General features: G+C 40.4%; 1 protein-coding gene across 2 annotated transcripts in view; it reads left to right on the top strand.

Annotated features, from left to right (window-relative positions):
- The window catches only part of WWC1 (WW and C2 domain containing 1), a 136,700-nt gene that overhangs the window by 81,543 nt on the left and 35,917 nt on the right, over positions 1–19,240 (top strand). For both annotated transcript variants that reach the window (XM_048860193.2, XM_075131368.1), the window contains exons 6-10: positions 2,421–2,550; positions 3,033–3,161; positions 5,597–5,670; positions 12,475–12,717; positions 16,353–16,442. In XM_048860193.2, the coding sequence (XP_048716150.1) occupies positions 2,421–2,550; positions 3,033–3,161; positions 5,597–5,670; positions 12,475–12,717; positions 16,353–16,442 (666 nt within the window). The remainder of the gene's footprint in view (positions 1–2,420; positions 2,551–3,032; positions 3,162–5,596; positions 5,671–12,474; positions 12,718–16,352; positions 16,443–19,240) is intronic.

A 19,240-nucleotide genomic window follows, 5' to 3' on the forward strand; every position in this document is an offset into this window, starting at 1 on the left:
GTCGAAACTGGTTTCCCTACAAATTTTTAGGAAGTCTTTCCTCTGTAATTTACAAACCAGTTGCTTAGCAGCTACTAGATTGGTTTCAGATATGTCACATCTCTGAGGAGTATTTATTTATATTACCAGACATCCTAGAAACCCTACGGATGGGCCAGGACCCTGATGTGCTAGGTGCTGCACAAACATAGAACAAAAATGACTTTTTCACAGCTTCTGTCAGTTGCTCCTTAAATCTAAGCCCTCCAATCTCTTTCTCCTGCTGTGATGAATTGAAGGAGAAAATAAAATTATCCTGTTTACTGAAGGAAGATTTCCAATGTGGAAGCAGGGAAAATGTGCAGTGATTCACTTTGCCTGTCATTAACCAAGAGGATTTGTTTAATGACACTTTGAAGGAAGGAATATATTAACTTCATGGAGTTTGATTTCTATTTTCTGACAGTGAATAGAAAGACTCCTAGGTTTGTCACACTCCATGGTTTTCAAGGGAAGGCAGTATCAAGATAAAAATCTGTGCTAGGGCACCACTATGAAGGAAGAAGAAAAGGAATTCCTGTTGCATGGATTTGTCTGCCTTTTGCAGATGTCAAAGACCTCTGGGGATAACTCTCAGATCTCAGTCCTTGCTTATACTTGCATATACTTTGTTGCACTAGCATCTACTAGTATAAGTGGTATATTCTAACAATGTGTTTGGATGATGAGATTTGTGTAGGCAAATTCCATTTTCCATGCTTGCACCCGGGTGCTAGTATGCCAAAAGTGCCAGGACTAGCAGAAACCATGCTGAAGCCCTTCCAAAACCCAGGCCCCTGTATCATCAGGAAACCTAAAATGGATGATTAGCTTTCGATGGGTTGTGGAATCTGTAATTGTCACTTTAGGCAGAGTGGTGGAGTGTGTACTAGTTGTGTCTTGAAGATCTCTGTGTACAATATTTGTGTCTATTAATGCCTAAGTGGTACTTACATCTTAACCTGTTTTAAAATGTTGGAGTACATCAATCAATCCTGTACAAATATATTAAGCATAACTCACTGTATGGTAGTTCTGTGCAGATGCCCCCACAACCTCCCTGCAGGCTGCAGATCTCTGCCTGTTGCTGTTTGAAGCAGTAACAACAGCCATACCTCTAGGCAAATACTTCCTCTTACTCTCCCCCTCTCTGTGGTGGTCCTGCTTAGTCCTTGGAAGTACAAAGCTCTTATACTAGAATCGAGAAGAGAGTACTGTGAGGGGGGTTCGTATGTTTTAATTTTGTACTCACTCTGAGGTGACACTAGCCTCACTTTGCTGCTAAAATGTGTCCGATACTCTGATTTTGGAGCACTGAGCTGACACTTTAGGTTGCAATTTTCAGATTTATTGGCATTTTTCAGGAATACCATAGTCCTTGGGTTATACAAGTTTACTTACATGTTTTTGTCATGTACATTGTAAAATCCACTGTTTCATATTCTACTAACATAAGTGATATAGAAAATAACAGGAGCTCCTTCATCCTGAAGATATCAAAATGGCAACATGCCCAGTACCTGGAGACTAATTAACGGCATATTCTATAACACTCATGCCAAAAGTGTCTCCCTTGTACCATTCTCAATACACATTTAGACTGATCCTGCCATTGTCCATGTGGAGAAATCCTTGTGATGTTCTACAGTTTTGAGGGGATCTTGCCAAGACATCTGAAAATACCAGACCTGAATATTCATCTTAACTTTTCAGCTGGTCCAGGTGCTTTCTGGAACATGACTTTTGGGCCCTCTAATTCTGAAAATGCTTATTACATTGTGAATGGGACAATTGAGTATAGTGAGCATTGCAAACAGTGTTTGCAGTGTCAAGCTGTAAGTTATCACAGAGACATGAGAGACATGTTCAATAAGTTTGTTCTGTTGACATTTACAAACACATGAAGGAAGACAAGTAAAAGCATCTATGGTCCAAATTCTCCTCTTGTTAGATGGGCATCAGTTTGGAGTAATTCCACCGGAATTTGACTCCCAACATATGATGTTGGCAATAGTAGGAATTTTATTTCACTGCACTTGTTTCTCATTGCGGGCATGTCAAAAACCAAAGGGATGGCATTAAAGTAACCCCTCTTAGTTAGCTTCAGAGTAGTGGAATTCTCAAGGTTAATGTAACTGCATATATTCAAAAGGGGAAAAGAACTATGATCATTCACTAACTATGTTGTATCCCTCTTATGGGTGAGGACAGCCCATGATTAAGAGTGTTTACATGCTAGGAAGTGGACACGGAAAGTTGCATGTGTTTTAGCATTTGAAATGCATTCATGTAAAATTTCTTTAATAAACTTGAACTACGGCGTCACGTGCCTAAATTATTTTGGGCATATCTTGAGTGTTTTAAGTCTCTTTCCTCTTTTTATTTTGTAACTTTTCATGCAGAATTGATATGAAAATGTCTGATACTCAAGGTGGGTACAAACTTGATGAAGCACAAGCCATATTAAGTGAAATGAAAGCTATCAAGAAAGCAATCACTTCAGGAGAGAAGGAAAAACAAGATCTCATTCAGGTACTGAAATAATTTTAAAAAATGAGCCATTGATGGAAAGGACAAGGCATTGCCTTGAAACACTCTTGCAAAGTTGATATGATGTAACTGGAAATGTTCACAATATCTAGGGCAGACTAAATCTTTTATTTCAAAGAATATAATTATTAGTTCAGAAGTTAATATAAAATGACCCAACGTCACGTTTGGAGTGGAGCTGTCATCCTTTTGGTTTTATTTACTGATCACAAACTCAAAGATGGTATGATGTGACATTGGCTTCAATTAAAGCACTTTATCATCCCCAGAGCTCTAAAATGAGAGCAAGAACATCAAAGAAAAGCTTGCTGTGAGATGCATGTTCCGAGTAAGGAACTATTTATCAAAGAAAGGTCACTGTGATTTTTACTCAAGCTTAAATATCTCATTTAATGTAATGATGTTGTGCAGCTGGTGATATTTTTTCTGGCAAGAAAATAGATGACTTTGAATTCTTGTTTTAGAGCTTAGCCAGGTTAAAGGATGGCTTCATGACTGACCGAGGATCACAGTCAGACCTGTGGGATAGCAATGCATCCTTATTACCTCCACAGTATCTGGATGTTAGCTCCCAAACAGATGTTTCAGGAAATGTGAGTAACACGTGACACGAACACATGCAAAAATTATTTCTCTGCACTGGATCAATGTTGTCATATTGCAAGTCTTCAAGGTAGAGCAATTAACTATTAATTGATGGGCCTTCAGAGTTTCAACATCAGTGTGGTTTTCACTGAAGTTTCATTTGACCTGTTGTCATAAGTCTAACGGCAATTCCATTCAAAATGGAGGAGGTGGTAGTGGTGGTGGTACCTGCCCATTTTATAACTTTTAGCCCAGCGGTTAGAGCACTTGGGGAAGTGGGAGACTCAGGTTCAATTCCCCCCTGTCTGCCAGCAGGTGAAAGATGATTTGAGCAGGGGTCTCCCACTTCCCAGGTGGGGACCCTAACCATGGGACTACAGAGATTTCTCTCTCTCTCTTCCCCTCCCGCCCCCTCCCCACCTAATAGTCATTGGGCCTGAGTGTGGGAGAGTGAATCCTATAATTCAGTGATTAGTGCACCCACCTAGCAGGTGGGAGACCCTGGGTCTGGTCCCCCTGCTCCAATCACTCTTTCATTATTCTGCCACAGTGGAACAGCTTCAGTAGGAGAGACTGATGGATCCCCCCATCAGAATATCACAGAGCTCAGGAGTTAGAGTATCCTCCTGAGAGGATTTGAACTGGGCTTTCCCACCTTCCTCCCCTGCTGTACCTGGGTCTTCCATGTCCCACAGGAGTGCTTTAATCACTGGGCTAAAAGTTATAAGGTGGGTGGCAGCAGCAGCTCCTCCTTCTCTGGTCAGTTCATGTGCAGCAAAAAGCAGCTAAAGTGTTTAAACCCTGTGACTCAAGGAAGTGGGTTCCAATTTGTGGATCTCAAGCAGAGATAAGCACCTCCCTACAGCCTAGACTTAGGCGCCTATATCTGTGAGCAGGGCGGGACTTAACATATACCCTTCTGGTTGGCATCTCCCATTGACTAGCTTTGGGGGGCTCCCTGCCTGGCATGCTGGCGTTTGTGGATCACATTCTAAGGCCTCTATCTCTCCCCGTGCATTGTATAGGCACCTAACTCGGCTTTGGGGATTCCAGCGTTATTCCTGTGATTTTTTTTTTCTAGGCACCTAAAAGTTAGACACTATGATGCTCAGTGTTGCAAAGCCTAAGTCTCTTTGTGGATCCCACCCTTTGCCCCCCCCCCCCCCCCCCGGTAAATATTTCTTCCTTGAGGCATGGAATATTCTGTTAACCCTTCAGTTATAAGACAAGCATTATGACAGAGGGAATGTTTTGAGGCTACCTATGGACTTAGCTTTGAGGAAGATTACAAACTTGCAGGGCTAGGTCATTCATGAAGTTAGTTTCTACTAGCTGGGGATTTGAATTGTAAATGAGTAATGTTACCAATTTTTTAAAATTTCAACTCTTTGTTACAATTTGTTACAATGCAACCCTGTGTAGAGGACAGTTGCAGGCTTATGCACCCTTTAAAAACGTAAGTGGCACTTAAGTGGTGCATAACCCTTGTGCTGGCCCTCTCCACAAGAGTGTACTTTACCCTTGGATCCTATTATTGTAAATGGGAATTATGGAATAGGTGCAAATCCTTAAAATTAATGATTCTTTGGAGTGAATTCTTCCTATGTCTGTTGATTAACATCCTTAACTTTCAAAGATATATAGAAGCCCTCTAATGCACACATCTTGACTTTTGCACATAAAAAAGGTGGCTTCTTGCTACTTCTTAATAAGATTTTAATAGCAAGTTGCTGAGTATGGTCTTGTATTAAAATTATAAAATGTGTGGTGTCTTATAGTGCCATAAACTTTCATGGTGCTTTACAAACATTGGGCTCTGATCTGGCAATCGGATCAGCGTAGGCAAACTGGTGTCACCTTTGACTGGGGCTCTGCACAGGTGCAGCGGGGACAACCCATGTGGATCAGATGGCAGGTTTGGTATCATTGTGACCAATCCTGCAACTCCTCACTTGAGTGAATAGTCCTTACTACTGTAGTTCTATTTTTGTAAGGCATCTATCAGCCCAGTCCTAATAGCCATTATGTTCCTTGCCCTAAAGATTTTTCAATCTAAATAAGACAGACCAACACAATGCATATTGTAAAATTTCAGAAGAGGAGATAATAAAAATTACCTTGCAAAAAGTCCTCCGCTGTAGTTTTAAATGCAAAGGGGGGAAATCTGGGCCCCAACTGTAGATGTGAATTAGTCAGATTCTGCTGTACTCTATAACTGGAGAGCAAGATAACTCTTGCATCTTATATCCGTTTTTAAACACCTGAAGCACATAATCATAAAAAATCAATCAAAAGAAACAATTTTCAGTCTGATCACCTCTTGAATCTATGAATTTAATTCAATTGACAAGTTAGCAGCATTACAATTTCAATATACAATATAGAATGTCTCAAGGCACAATGGCTGTTTATTAATTCACTGGTATTATACTTTATTTCCTAGTTTATCACAAGCACTAATAATCAGTTGGCTGAGAAGGTCAGATTACGCCTCCGGTATGAAGAAGCAAAGAGAAGGTAGTTGGTGTTTTGTCTGTTGTTGCTTACCACTGGGACTGTACAGTTCAAAATGTAAACAGATATCTGTGACTGAGGGGAAAACCCATTAAGAGCACAATTAGAACGTCAGTGGGGATGGTGGGGCATTCACGGAAACTCTGAAAGATCTTTTGTGCTCAGGGGCCAGCATGCAGCAACTGTTTCTTTGAAAGACTCCAGCTTTTAATGACAATAAAGACTGTATGGAATTGCAAATGCAAATCATATGTTAGGATAGCATCTTAATAATTAACCAGAATGCTCAGCAGAGTAAATACAAACTTTTAAATAATCACAATACAGAAGATAAACACAGATTCTACCCTTCTCCGTACTTAACTTATAAAATAGCTGTATCAAAAAAATGAAATTTAAAATATTAAGAATAAATTGATTCACTTAGGCTATAAAGAAAATTAATTTCACATAAGTCTTTTCTTGACCAGGTAAATAAAGCAATTGTCTGTATAACTGAAACATCATTGCTACATCACCAATATTCAAATTGTTGAGCTCATGAGGCAAAAGGCTTCTGCATCAAAGCTGGGGAAAGTCATTATAGTTCTCAAAGGACAAAAGTAACAAAATAGTAAGTAATGTAGCAAGTCTTCAACTTTGGGTGGACCTGGATGGCATAAACTGTTGTGCCTCTGAATGCCTCTAGGCCTCCCCTCCTAATGAGCCAACTGTGTTTGAAAACAGAGTTATGAAGTCCCCTTTTTAGCTTAGTATTCAAAACTTCCAAATATTTCTCAGATCTATGGATGACTTTTAAATCAGAGCTTGGGAGACACGTGGGTTGCATTAACACCTGATTATTTACAAACATCTTCTGTTCTAAGCTTAATGAAAATTCTTAAAGTCCTGACCAAACCTAGTTTCTGAAACCCCCAAGAATGCAGACATTGGACTTGCAAAAGTCTTGAAAATTTTGAAGTTTTAGACTTAAGCTGTTCCTCCAGACATGACCTTGGAAGCCAATGTAAATTCAAATTCTGAAATTGCAACTAATAATTAATATAGAGGCATTGTGCTTTGGTAGATATAGAGCATTCACCTACCTCTGCCCTACATAAAGCAGCTGGGGCATACCTGAGGAGATGACGTATTTGCCTCAAAAATGTATTTGGCATTTCTCTAATGATCTTTCCATCCCCAAATTTCCACTATAGAAATTTAATGAGATAATATAATTCAATAATATAATTTCTGAGCACAAACGTTAGCTGTGAACAGTCTGAGAGATTGTGCAATTAAATAATCCCCATGCACACTAGAAAAACAAAGAATTGTTTGCATGGACCATAATGTATGTAAAGCATACCAGAATGTAAAGCATATAAACAGATCAGAAAAGCACTTACCCTGTTTGATATAGTGGTCATCAATTATCCATTTATGGAACTTTGGTTTATATCCAAAAGTAAATACTTTAGTTTTCAGCTAATCTATAGTTGTGTATTCCTGCTGACACAAAATGCTAAAATCCCATAATGGACATTTCAGACTCAAAGGCATTTGGGACAACAAAACCATACCTGCCTATAGCAGGACACTGGTCAATTCAGAATTTTAGGGGCAAAATACTGCTTCCCCTCAAGTAGGCCCAGTACCATTTAATATAAACATTAAAAAGAAAGGGGGACAACAAACTATGATACACGCCCTTTATAATAGACATAGGATCTGTTAGATTGTCCTTCCATCCTATCCTAACCCTGGCTATTGTTTGACCAAGAAGGGCTCTCAAAAGATAGTTAACCTGAGATGTTACCAAGCCCTTGCAAGTTTCTTCCTAAAATGGCTTCTGTCAACAGACTTAAAAGCAAATTTCAAATCAGTAAAGGCCATATAAAATATTCCCCCATTGGGAGAAACAGTATTTGTAGATCAAATGTGAGAGCACACAATAATTAACTATATCTGAGAAGCTGTGTTTCCTAAAGTTGGCTAGTTCTCTGCAAAAAGGTTACAGCTCTCAGCCTTAACAGGTATCTAGAATAGATTTTGAAGACCACATCTAAAAGGCTGATTGGATGATAATTCCCAGGTTCATTTCTACCCCTCTTATCATAAAGTGGGACAATAATAACAGTAGACCAACTAGCAGGGAAGTCCCTGTATTATTGGAACCAACTTTCAAAATCTATTTAAAATTACAGAAAGTTTGCAACCCCAGGTATTTCTTACCTTCTTGATAGATTGGCAAAGTGGAATTAAAAGACAGGCCCCTTATGCTGAGTCTGTAGGAAGAATCAGAATTTCTCTGTCCCCAGGACCCAGTGGAGCATTACTCTCTCAAAAGAACCAAGTAAGCTACTGGGTACTTTTCCATACGTGAGTCAGGGATTCAAGCACTATGTAGAGAGACTCATTGTAAAAAGGAGAGTCCCAGTGGGAAGAGTAAATATTCAGGGCTTAATAAAACAGATTTATCTGGAAAGATAAAACTGAAGGCCTGGAAATAGGGGTTACTTGATGTTAACTTAGTTATAACATTTAATTTAATGGAAACACAAAGGGTCAGACTACTTGTAGGTCTCCTGCTAACATTCTTAACATCCCTTTCTGAAAAGATTCAAGGGCCTGGTGATAGTCTCATCCTTAGCTAGCTGGGCTTCTCGAAGGAAAGGTCAATGCAAAGTGACTTGCGCCAGCCTAATTTTGTAATGCAGAGCAGTCCTAAGGGTATGTCTACAGTATGGGGATGACAGTGGCATGGTGATGGTGCCATAGCTCTGCTAGCATATCCCCGTAGTGTAGACCAGCATATATCATGGAAGGGGTTTTCCCATCACTGTAGGAATATCACTTCCCCATGAAATGGTAGTTAGGTTGATGGAAGAATGTTTCTGTCACCTTGCTGTATGTACACTGGGAGTTAGGTCGGCATGGCGACGTTGCTCGGGTGTGGAATTTTCAGACCCTGAGCAACTTAGCTATGTTCACCTGAATTTAAAGTGTTGACCAAGTCTTAATCAAATTGGGATAAACAAGGTTGGAATTGGACAGCAGATACCAGCTATTGTGACTGAGCCCTTGACCAAGACTTGTCTTAAATGGTTATTTTAATGGCTTAATGACATATTTGACACCATTGCTGCAGCAGTTGGAGCATTACAAAAGTTTAAGTATGTTCTTGCGAGCACACTTAAGAGCACCCTTCCTAAAGGGCTGCCTCCATTTTGGTGGGTGCAATTTGCATCAGCAATTGAAGTGCAGAAGCAGGTCTGACTACTTGAATTTCTAATCAATTTTGGGTGTGTAACACGGACAGACCTTGGTCGCCAGTGTGTGGGATCAAACCTGATATCTATGGAGCTTAGTGCATGAGCAAAAAGCCAACTGGCTCTTAGCGAAGGCTGTAGAGCAGACTCATTTTATCTCTCTCTCTAAGTGGTCACGATGCCACTAGATGGGACACAACACCACACCCAGAAGGTGTGTGGGTTACAGGTACACACAGGTATAGAAGTGTACATGCATTGATTTGTTCCTGCAAGTAGGGAGCCACTTGTTTGGGGGAATAAAGGAGTCAGATTGCATATTGGGATAGTAAACAAACAATCTAGAACAGTAGCTCTCAAACTAGGGCCACCACTTGTTCAGGGAAAGCCCCTGGCGGGCTAGGCTGGTTTGTGTACCTGCCGTGTCAGCAGGTTCGGCTGATTACAGCTCCCACTGGCCACGGTTCGCAGCTCCAGGCCAATGGGGGCTGCAGGAAGGGTGGCCAGCACATCCCTCAGCCTGTGTTGCTTCCCACAGCCCCCATTGGCCTGGAGCGGCAAACCGCGGCCAGTAGGAGCCGCTATCGGCTGAACCTGCGGACACAGCAGGTAAACAAATCGGCCCGGCCCATCACGGGCTTTCCCTGAACAAGCAGCGGCCCTAGTTTGAGAACCACTGATCTAGAATGACTGTTCTATTTAAAGATAGTACAGTTAAAAATAAAACTAAGCATCCTTTCCTCCACTTCCTTCAGCCTCAGAGGTGATAGGCACTCAGAATGGCTATGTGCCTGGCACCTCAGAACCTACTATAGCTGATTTCTTTGTAATGCAAATCTGGACTTGTGCATGAGTGGTTTAAATACTCAGTCTGTGAATGCTGAAGGGCTGGAGTTTTCAGCTAAATGCCAAGTCGTTTGCAAAGCATTTATTCCATAACGATGAAAGAATTTTTTTGGACTTTAAAAGTGGGTTTATTTTTTTAATCGAAAAAGCAAAGAATGGTTGCTTGCAAAGCAGGGGCAAATTCAGGGTTAGTTTTAAAAAAAGTGTAAGAATGTGTGCAGAGCATTGAGAGCAAATTCCATTGAAAAGCCATATCCATGCAAATGTATGCCAAGAGTGATCAGATTAATACGAAGCAATCCTCTTACAAAAATTCATATTCCTTCAAAATGCACTGAGGAATTCTTGGATTATAAATTAATACCACTGTGAATTCTTCATTGGAGCACACTGTTGCACTTAATCAGGCAGTAAGAAACAAAATAGCTCTAAGAAGGCCTAAAAATATTCAGGATGAATTTCTAATAAACATAGAATTTAAATTAATTAAGAAGAAGCAACCCTGCCGTGGGAACTGGCTCTGCAATAAGAATGGGCCCCCGCAAATGTGGCTTCTTTGCAGCAAAGTGACAGAAAAAGCATTAACATCCATTCTAGGGTAATAAGAACAAGTTAGGTAGGCTTAGTCCTGGCCAGGTTGCCTCCCTTTCATAGAGTCCTATGGACTTTTGGTCCTCCTGTGCTTTGGAGCTGGAGGGCTGAAGTTGAATCCTGAGAGCCTTTGACAACCATAAAAAGAACAGGAGTACTTGTGGCACCTTAGAGACTAACACATTTATTTGAGCATGAGCTTTCGTGGGCTATAGTGGCTTTGGCAACACCCATTTTTTCATGTTTTCTGTGTGTATATATCTATCTTCCTACTGTATTTTCCACTGCATGCATCTGATGAAGTGGGCTGTAGCCCAGGAAAGCTTATGCTCAGATAAATTTGTTAGTCTCTAAGGTGCCACAAATACTCCTCGTTCATTTTGCTGATACAGACTAACACGGCTACCACTATGAAATTTGACAACCATGTAACAGTGGCTTCCCCCTTTTCTGTGATCCTGCTAACTCTGACAAGCCAATCAGGGTTTGGATTTAGTTTGTACCCAAGAGTGTATTTAGACTAAGATTTTTAATTCCAGTTAGTTGGCTGCCCATTTACCTGAGTTAATAAATACAATTGTACGTGCTCAGCCTAGCATAAACCTCAAACACTTGTGTTCTGGAACAATGTAGTATGTCCAGAGTACAGAAGAACTGGCAAACTCAGATTGGCAACCAATTGACTTCAGTTTAACTCCAGTCTTATCACACCCTGAATGAGATGTGTAACTACTGTCTCATGAGGGCAATTTGCATGCCAAAATTCATCTTCCCAGCCACCAGCCTTTTCAGCTGTAGAGCTGTTAAAAAAGAATCCCCCCAAACAAACAAACAACAACCCATCTTTCATATTTTATATCAAAACTGCTGAACCTTTTTTTGTATAATCTTTCCACGAAGGTCCACGTTTTGTCAGAGAAAAAGCATGGTAAAACTTCATCCTTAACGGGGAAAGATTCAAAAACCCAAGTGACTTGAGTCCAGGTAGCTAGAATGGAAACTTATGCAATCAGATCTGCTATATAGCTACCCACTAAAACTCCAGCTATTATTCTATTGAAACCATTATAGTTACTGATATACCAGCTATTGCTGTTGATTCCCTTCTTTTGATTATTCAGTACCTATCTCTTAGGTTCTTGAACATATAATACAGCCCTGAAGTACCAGTAACTATAAAGTTTAATGTTGAGCTTTGGAATAATGCCTGTAATCAAAATAGTTTTTATGCAGTATCCAAATAAGTGACTAGTGATTCAGAGTGATATTTTGTCACCCCTTTGACAGTTAACATACACACATGTTGCTGCTGCCTGAGGTTTAAGTTTTAAATCTTCGATTTTTTTCAAATCTGGACTTGCACTGAGGAACCTTGTTCAAAATAGCAGGGTGCCCTGAAACTCAGAGCTGAGGGCTTAGGAACAAGCTCATTCACACAGTATCCAGATGCATTAGTTAGGGTTAACATTTGTTATGTTTATGTATACTTTAATGTGGCCTGTAAATGTGCTTACTAAAACTGTTCAATATTCAACATTCAGATTCTTTTAGTACTAGCTAGCATATTAGCTTTGTCAGTACGAGATCAGTTTTTTCATTTGAAATGTAAGTGACTTAATCTGGCATCCATAGAGAGCACTTCTCAGCCCTGAAGTACAAAGTTCTCTCAATCCACAAAACCAGTAGAGCACTGACAGTGGTAGTGCGTATCAGCCTGTATGCATCAGCTCTGACTTGGATGGAACATCTCTAGGGTTTACACCAAGATGTTTTTCACTCCCATAACTTCTATTGGGTACAGCTGGTGGAAGCAGTAGTGCAGGCAATTCTCAGATGGGTCTGGTATCTGTCCTTGTTAGAAGATGTGGTTAAAACATCTGGGTCTTACATACGTTGCAATTTCCTTTTGGTGCTGCACTGTTGACAATCATGGATCTGAAAAATCATGGTGTAAACAATGCCAGTGGGGGAGGGTAGTTCAGGCTCCAGGCTGAGCAGCTTAGCAAAGATACTAATGACAATGGTGGTTCATTATGTGGACATGTGTCCAGTAGCAGCTGGGCTCAGGCCACTAAACACAAACACTGTATGTGAAGTGCACTTTATTTTTTTTCTATAGAATAGCAAACCTAAAAATACATCTAGCTAAACTGGATAGTGAGGCCTGGCCAGGTGTGCTGGATTCAGAACGGGACCGACTAATATTAATCAATGAGAAGGAGGAGCTCTTAAAGGAAATGCGATTCATTAGCCCCCGGAAGTGGACTCGGGTTGAAGTGGAAAGATTGGAGATGGAGAGAAAACGTCTAGAGGAAGACCTTCAAGCTGCAAGAGATACTCAAAGCAAAGCCTTAACAGAGAGGTATGTAACCAGAGCAGAGGAAAGCTTAAATTACTGGCTTAGAGGTAGAATAAGAATAAATAATCAAGTTTTATCATGGCAAAATAGCAAGGTGCCCTGAGGTTCTAGGAATGCCCACAGGCAGCTGAGAAGTCTTCTGCTTTTAAGGTTTTATCTGAAAAAAAAAGGTTTTGTCCCCAAGCACCCCTCCCCTTCTCATTTACTCTGTGTAATTAGCTGCTATCCTACACAAGTATGCTAAAAATATATTCATGCATATTGGAAAAATTCCAGACACTGTAGAGATCCATGATCACATGAATTTTTACTATTGTGAAACACTTCTAGCTAAATGAATGGCTCCTACTACCATTCTAAAATTAACTCCTTTACTTGGAGTTTATGGAAACACTCATTTTGGGATGTCACAAAAGAACTGAGGGTGGGAGCAGGGAGGAAAAGCTTATTTTTAGACATACTACTCTGTAGTGCATCCCCCTTTGTTAATGATGCCGCTGAGAATCCATTTGACTTCTACATCAATCAAATTTTCACCCTCTATAAAGCACAGTGTACTCAGATATATATGTACACTTTGAAGTGTGTACAGCTATGAACTTAATTAGTATTTCAGAAGTTCTCTGAAGTGAGATGAAGGACTAAATTTCTAGCTGAAATTCTAGTAACAAATTTAAAAACTACCCTTGGCCCAAAGGTATAAATCAAGAAAAGCCTACAATGCGACAGCTGTCAGGGTAGGGCTTCTATTTTTCAAAATAAATTATGCCTTATGAAGTTGAAGATACTTTAATATCATTAGAAGAGGAAACATATAATCTAAATGTGCGAGTTCATTAAAATCTCCATCTGGTTTCCTCACTGCAAAACTTGTAAGCCCTGAAAGCTTGCTTTTCAGTGCTTGTGCTGAGTTTTCTTTACGAGGAAGAGCTAGATTCAATGAGAACTTCATATAGCCGAGTGATCATATTTTGCTTTCTAATCCCTATTGAATACCTGCTGTTTCAATTGCATGGGTTACCCCACTTTTCCTTCTACTAAGGAAAATGTTCTAACTAAGGGCAAAAATGCAAAATTTGCTCTCTTACACCATTGTAAATCTGAAGTAATGCTAGTGCTTCAAGGGAATTTCTCTTGCTTTACCTACATACATATAAAATATGGTTGTGATGTAAATCACAGGAGTGTAGGACGGGAAAGGACCTCAGTAGGTCATCTAGTCTAGTCGTCTGCACTCAAGGAAGGACTACGTAATAACTAGACTATCCCTGACAGGTGTTTGTCTAACCTGTTCTTTAAAACCTCCACTGATGGAGATTCCACAACCTCCCTGGGCAATTTGTTCCAGTGCTTAACCACCCTGAGAGGAAGTTTTTCCTAATGTTCACCTAAATATCCCTTGCTGAAATTTAAGCCCTTTGCTTCTTGTCCTATTTTCAGAGATTAAGGAGAACAATTTTTTACCCTCTTCCTTGTACCAACCTTTTATGTATTTGAAAACTGTTATTATGTCCCCCCTCATCTTCTCTTCTCCAGACTAAATAAACCATTTTTTTTTTCAATCTTCCCTCACAGGTCATGTTTTCTAGACCTTTAATCATTTTTGTTGCTCTTCTCTGGATTTTCTCCCAATTTGTCCACATCTTTCCTGAAATGTGGTGCCCAGAACTGGACACAGTACTCCAGCTGAGGCCTAACCAGCATGGAGTAGAGCAGAAGAATTACTTCTCACATCTTGCTTACAACACTCCAGCTAATACATCCCAGAATGATGTTTGCTTTTTTTTTTTTTTTTTGCAACAGTGTTACACTATTGACTCATATTTAGCTTGTGGTCCACTCTGACCCCCAGATCCCTTTCCGCTGTACTCCTTCCTAGGCAGTTATTTCCCATTTTGTATGTGTGCAACTGATCGTTCCTTCCTAAGTGGAGTACCTTACAATTGTCTGTTTTGAATTTCATCCTGTTTACTTCAGACCATTTCTCCAGTTTGTCCAGAATATTTTGAATTTTAATTCTATCCTCCAAAGCACTTGCAACCCCTCCCAGCTTAGTATCGTCCTCAAAATTTAAAACTTTCATGTGCCCCAACTGAGCTGGCCTTGGCTATCTGTTTTTTGTTGGTGTTGTAGTAGTGGTTAGAGGCCCCAAAAGAGAGTCAAATCAGATTGTAGTAGGTGCTGTACAAATATATAGTGAGAGAAGGCCCTGAACCCAGAGACCTTCTAGTCAAAATAAGCAATGGACAAAGGATGGGAGAGGAAACTGAGGCCCTGAGGTAAATGACATGCCCAGTAGCTTACAGAAAGTCAGTGATGGTGCCGGGAATAGAACTCAGTGCTCCTGATTGCCTGCCCAGTGCCATATCCAGTGGCCCACTGCCCCTCTCCCCTCCCATTCTTTATGCTTTATTGTGTAAGTAAGTAAAGATTGTTCTTGCTCTCCTGTTGCTCTCTAAGTTGAACTCTTAAGGCTTGATGGCAAGGATTTTCCAGGAGAGAGTTCTTTGGTCTGGAACTTGTTTTTTAAGAGGTCCAACGCATGTTGGCCATTTTCTGGCTGTCTTTTCCCTGACTCCTGGGGATTGTCTACACAGTGAGTAAGTCTGTAGCAAGCCAGGGTGTGCAGCAAACAGGGTCCACATGGCGAGTTGATGCGTGACCACTGGTGCACTGTAGATTCACACTCTCTTGCTTGCCGCATTCTAACTGGCTGCGTAGACAAGCCTGGATTTAGCTAGACTGGATTTAGACTCTTAATGGTACATGAAGCCTCAGGCAGTGTTGTATACGACCTAACATTCATCTTTGTTTCTATTTACATAAACTAGATACCAGGTACTATTGTGAGGAGTTTCTAGTAAAGCTCCTTCAGTGGGAGGAGAGGTGTAGGAGGGAAGTGCCTGAAAAACCCACTTTTCCCATTAGGTGTGTGTGTGGAGAATCTCCCACTGAAAACCCAATCACAAATATATCATGCCTCATTACCAGTTATGGAGGCAGATTCTGGGTCTGCTCCAGCTGCTTAGCACTACTCGGTGACATTAAACAGGTGAAGGGAAACAATGGAGCTGTGTGCGCTCATTAGAATTTGAATGCGTAGAAATACATTTTATAAATCTGGAAATTACACTGGATCATAAATGTCTTTAGCAATGTGATTTTTTTAACCTGTTTTATTTAGAGAAATATTTGACATGAAAAATGTATTCCCTCTCCTTTTTGAAATTGAGTGAAAGGATAATTCACAAACTCACATTTCTGTTACATTGACTGTAAGACTCTAACTGTGTGACTGGCAAAATGCCTCCTGAGTTATCCAAAAGTGACTACCAAATGTCTATGGACTGACCCTAGAAACACAGCCAGGTATAGTGCTTGCTGCTCTACCCAGAAATAAGCATTAGTAGGACTGGGCCCCAGATTTTAATTTTCTTTGAAGCTGTTTAAAAAACTAAGCAAACAAAAAAAAATGAAAATAGTATAGAACTGTTTCACACAGGGCTGATTACTGTCCTAATTGACTCCTACTTAGTCTCAGTGGAATTGCATAGTAAGGGCACAGTTTACTGCTTGGTCTTCATTTTAATATTAAAATGTCATTTTAACTTATTGTCCATCTTTGCTGTCTTCTCTAGATTGAAGTTGAATAGCAAAAGAAATCAGTTGGTCCACGAACTGGAGGAAACAACACGATTAGTTGTAGTGTTACACACCCAGCTGAAAAAGTGAGTTTTTAGTCTTTCAGAGATTTACATATGCTTTAAATGGGCATCACGTGACTGTCCTTTCTCCCTTATCATAGTGCTCAAATTTTGTATAATAAGAGTTGAAATAATAAATTGCTTGGATTTGGGTGAGGGATGGGAGTAATAAGGTAATTTATCACAGAAGTTGACATTACTAAGGGTCTAATCTTAGCAAATAAGCATGTATTATTATGCCTGATAATTATGCCACTCACAGCACACGTATCTCTGAAAGTGGACTTCAGATTTATGCTCCTGCTTGTAAATGTGCCTATTGTATTTATGGTATCTTTGAACTTGTTCTAATGAAATATTGTGTACTCCGTTTGTTCAGACAAACGGAAAAGGATAAAGTTGATAGCTTTGGAGACAAGTACACATATATCATCCTCAGAACTCGATACAGAGTTGGCCCATCCATTGGAGAAATAGGGTTTCTATCAACTGGGCAAACTGAGCTGATGTTATTCTTTGCTGTTTTTCCTTTTGGATTCTGCTCTGAGGCCTATCCTCTTTCATTAAGGCAATAGTGAAAAGACTGGAAAGAAATTTTAGTGCAAGATATCTGACTCTTAGAGAGGCCACTTAGATCTATTGAAGATGGGCAGCTATTCCTACATGGTGAAGTAGGCATTATTTCTAGCACGTGGAGCTGCATCATGCATTCATTTCCCAGTTCACCGTGTGGGCTGTGTAACTCATTATTTCCTTACTCTGTGCACCATACTTTCTGTTCTTAACACACTCACTCAGTGATTAGGGCAAACACACAGTATGAACAAATGCTTGTGTGCATGTATTTGTATGTGCAATATAATGAAGTTTAGCCAAACTTTCTGTCACAGGGAAAGAATAAGAAGCATCCTTTAAAAATGAAATCAGGGCTGCCTGGGTGGTGGGGGGGTGAAGAGTGGGGCAATTTGCCCCAGGCCCCCGAGCCCCGCAGGGGCCCGCACGAGAGTTTTCGGCGGCACTTCAGCAGCAGGTCTTTTAGTGCTGCCGAACACACCCGGAGTGAAGGACCCACCGCCGAAGACCCGCCACCGCTTCTTCTGCTCCGGGTCTTCGGTGGCGAGGGGTCCTTCCACTCCATGTCTTCGGCGAAGTGCCCCAAAGACCCGGAGCAGAAGGACCCCCGTCGCCAGAGACCCCAGGCCCCTGAATCCTCTGGGCGGCCCTGAATGAAATTACAACTGTTTTATAATAGAGTGTATTTACTAGCTCTCAATAGTCTTACAAACCTTACCAAGGTTCATACTCAAATGCTGGTGGCCTCTTTTAAGCCATGCTTCACACAACAGGTGGTTTTCATAAGACTGATGTGATACACATCTGCTAACCTAGTGCAGAAGGCAATCTGTGCTAAAACTCTGCTGAACTCTGTGTGTTGTCCTTAAAAGAACAAGCATATGTTGTATCATTTATTTAGCACCACTCCTAGACAGCATTGCAGTTACTTAAGTAATATTATGCTTATTAATTAGCATTTTCCTAGCTTTTTCAGCATTAGGAATTTTTTTTTAGATCATGTTAAAAATAACCCAAGTGTAAGTTTTTAAACAATAGCAAATCGAGATGTGAAGTGAGGGCTAAAGGCTCTAAGACTACTAGTGTTTGCAGTATAGTACTTACTATGCTGAGTAGTTCCATTGACTTAAATGGAACTGCTCAGGGTAGTAAGTATTGTACTTGGTAATTAAGTATTTGTAGGATCATGCACCAAGGAACTCCTTGCTGGTAACATATGTGAGGACTAAGGGGTTATATAGTTCTGTTTTAGTTTGGGAATAGTATTTTATTTTGTTCTTGCTGATCTCATAACTGACACAAAAATACAAATTGTTGTTCATCTTATTAAAACAAATCTACAAGTCTAGCATTCTTACATCAACAAAATCCTCTTACACACTTTACCCCATTGCATTCTGCTTCTCTTAAATAAAAGTTGGTGTGAATTTCCCACTTGTGAAATGAAAGCCAAATAAGGCTAGCTTTAAAACAGTCCTTGTACAAGCCTGCTTGCCAATGTATTACTTCCTGATTTATAACATCTCCTATGTCAGTTCTGAGTTTCTACTGAGCAGAAACAATTGTGCTGCATTGTTGGGGTCTTTTTATGTGAACAAGCATCCTCCAAGGACTCAACTAACACTTATTTCACTTGAGATTAATTCTGATTTGAGGCAGATCTCCAGGGGTAAATGGGTAGTCAGAGCTGTGTTTAGTCACTCACTATTGTGGCAGTGGAATAACTGAGGCTGATTCTGCTCGGCAATGCTAATTTTTCACATAGATGAATTTGCAAGTCAGTTCAGAACAGCAGGTTACTGGGCCCATCCCAGACAGTTGCAGGCCGAACTTCACTGCAGGCCGTATTCTGGGTTGGAGTTTGCGGTTAGACAACTGGAAACCCTTCCTGTGACATGAAGAGATCGTCATCTCCTCACTGTGGCATTAACTAATCTTTCCTGTATGGGGCAAACAACCTGTTCTCATGCTCCCCCTTGAAGGTTAAGAAGAACCAGAGGGCCTCCACATAATTGAACAAAGAATGCTGTTACTCTAATCCTTTGATGCATTGAGTTGACGATTGTGTGTGTGTGTGTGTAAGAGAGGGCCCATCGGATGATGAGTATAGCTTGTTGAAAAAAGCAAATTATATCACCTGTTTTCACTGAAGTGTCATCAATTCAATTTTGGAAATTTTCAGTCAACTGTACTGATGGGTGGCCATTCCTGTATGGATTTTAATTCAAACTTGTCAGGGTGCCTAGGGC

This window comes from Caretta caretta, chromosome 8, assembly GCF_965140235.1.
Source record: "Caretta caretta isolate rCarCar2 chromosome 8, rCarCar1.hap1, whole genome shotgun sequence".
NCBI classification, from domain to species: domain Eukaryota; kingdom Metazoa; phylum Chordata; order Testudines; family Cheloniidae; genus Caretta; species Caretta caretta.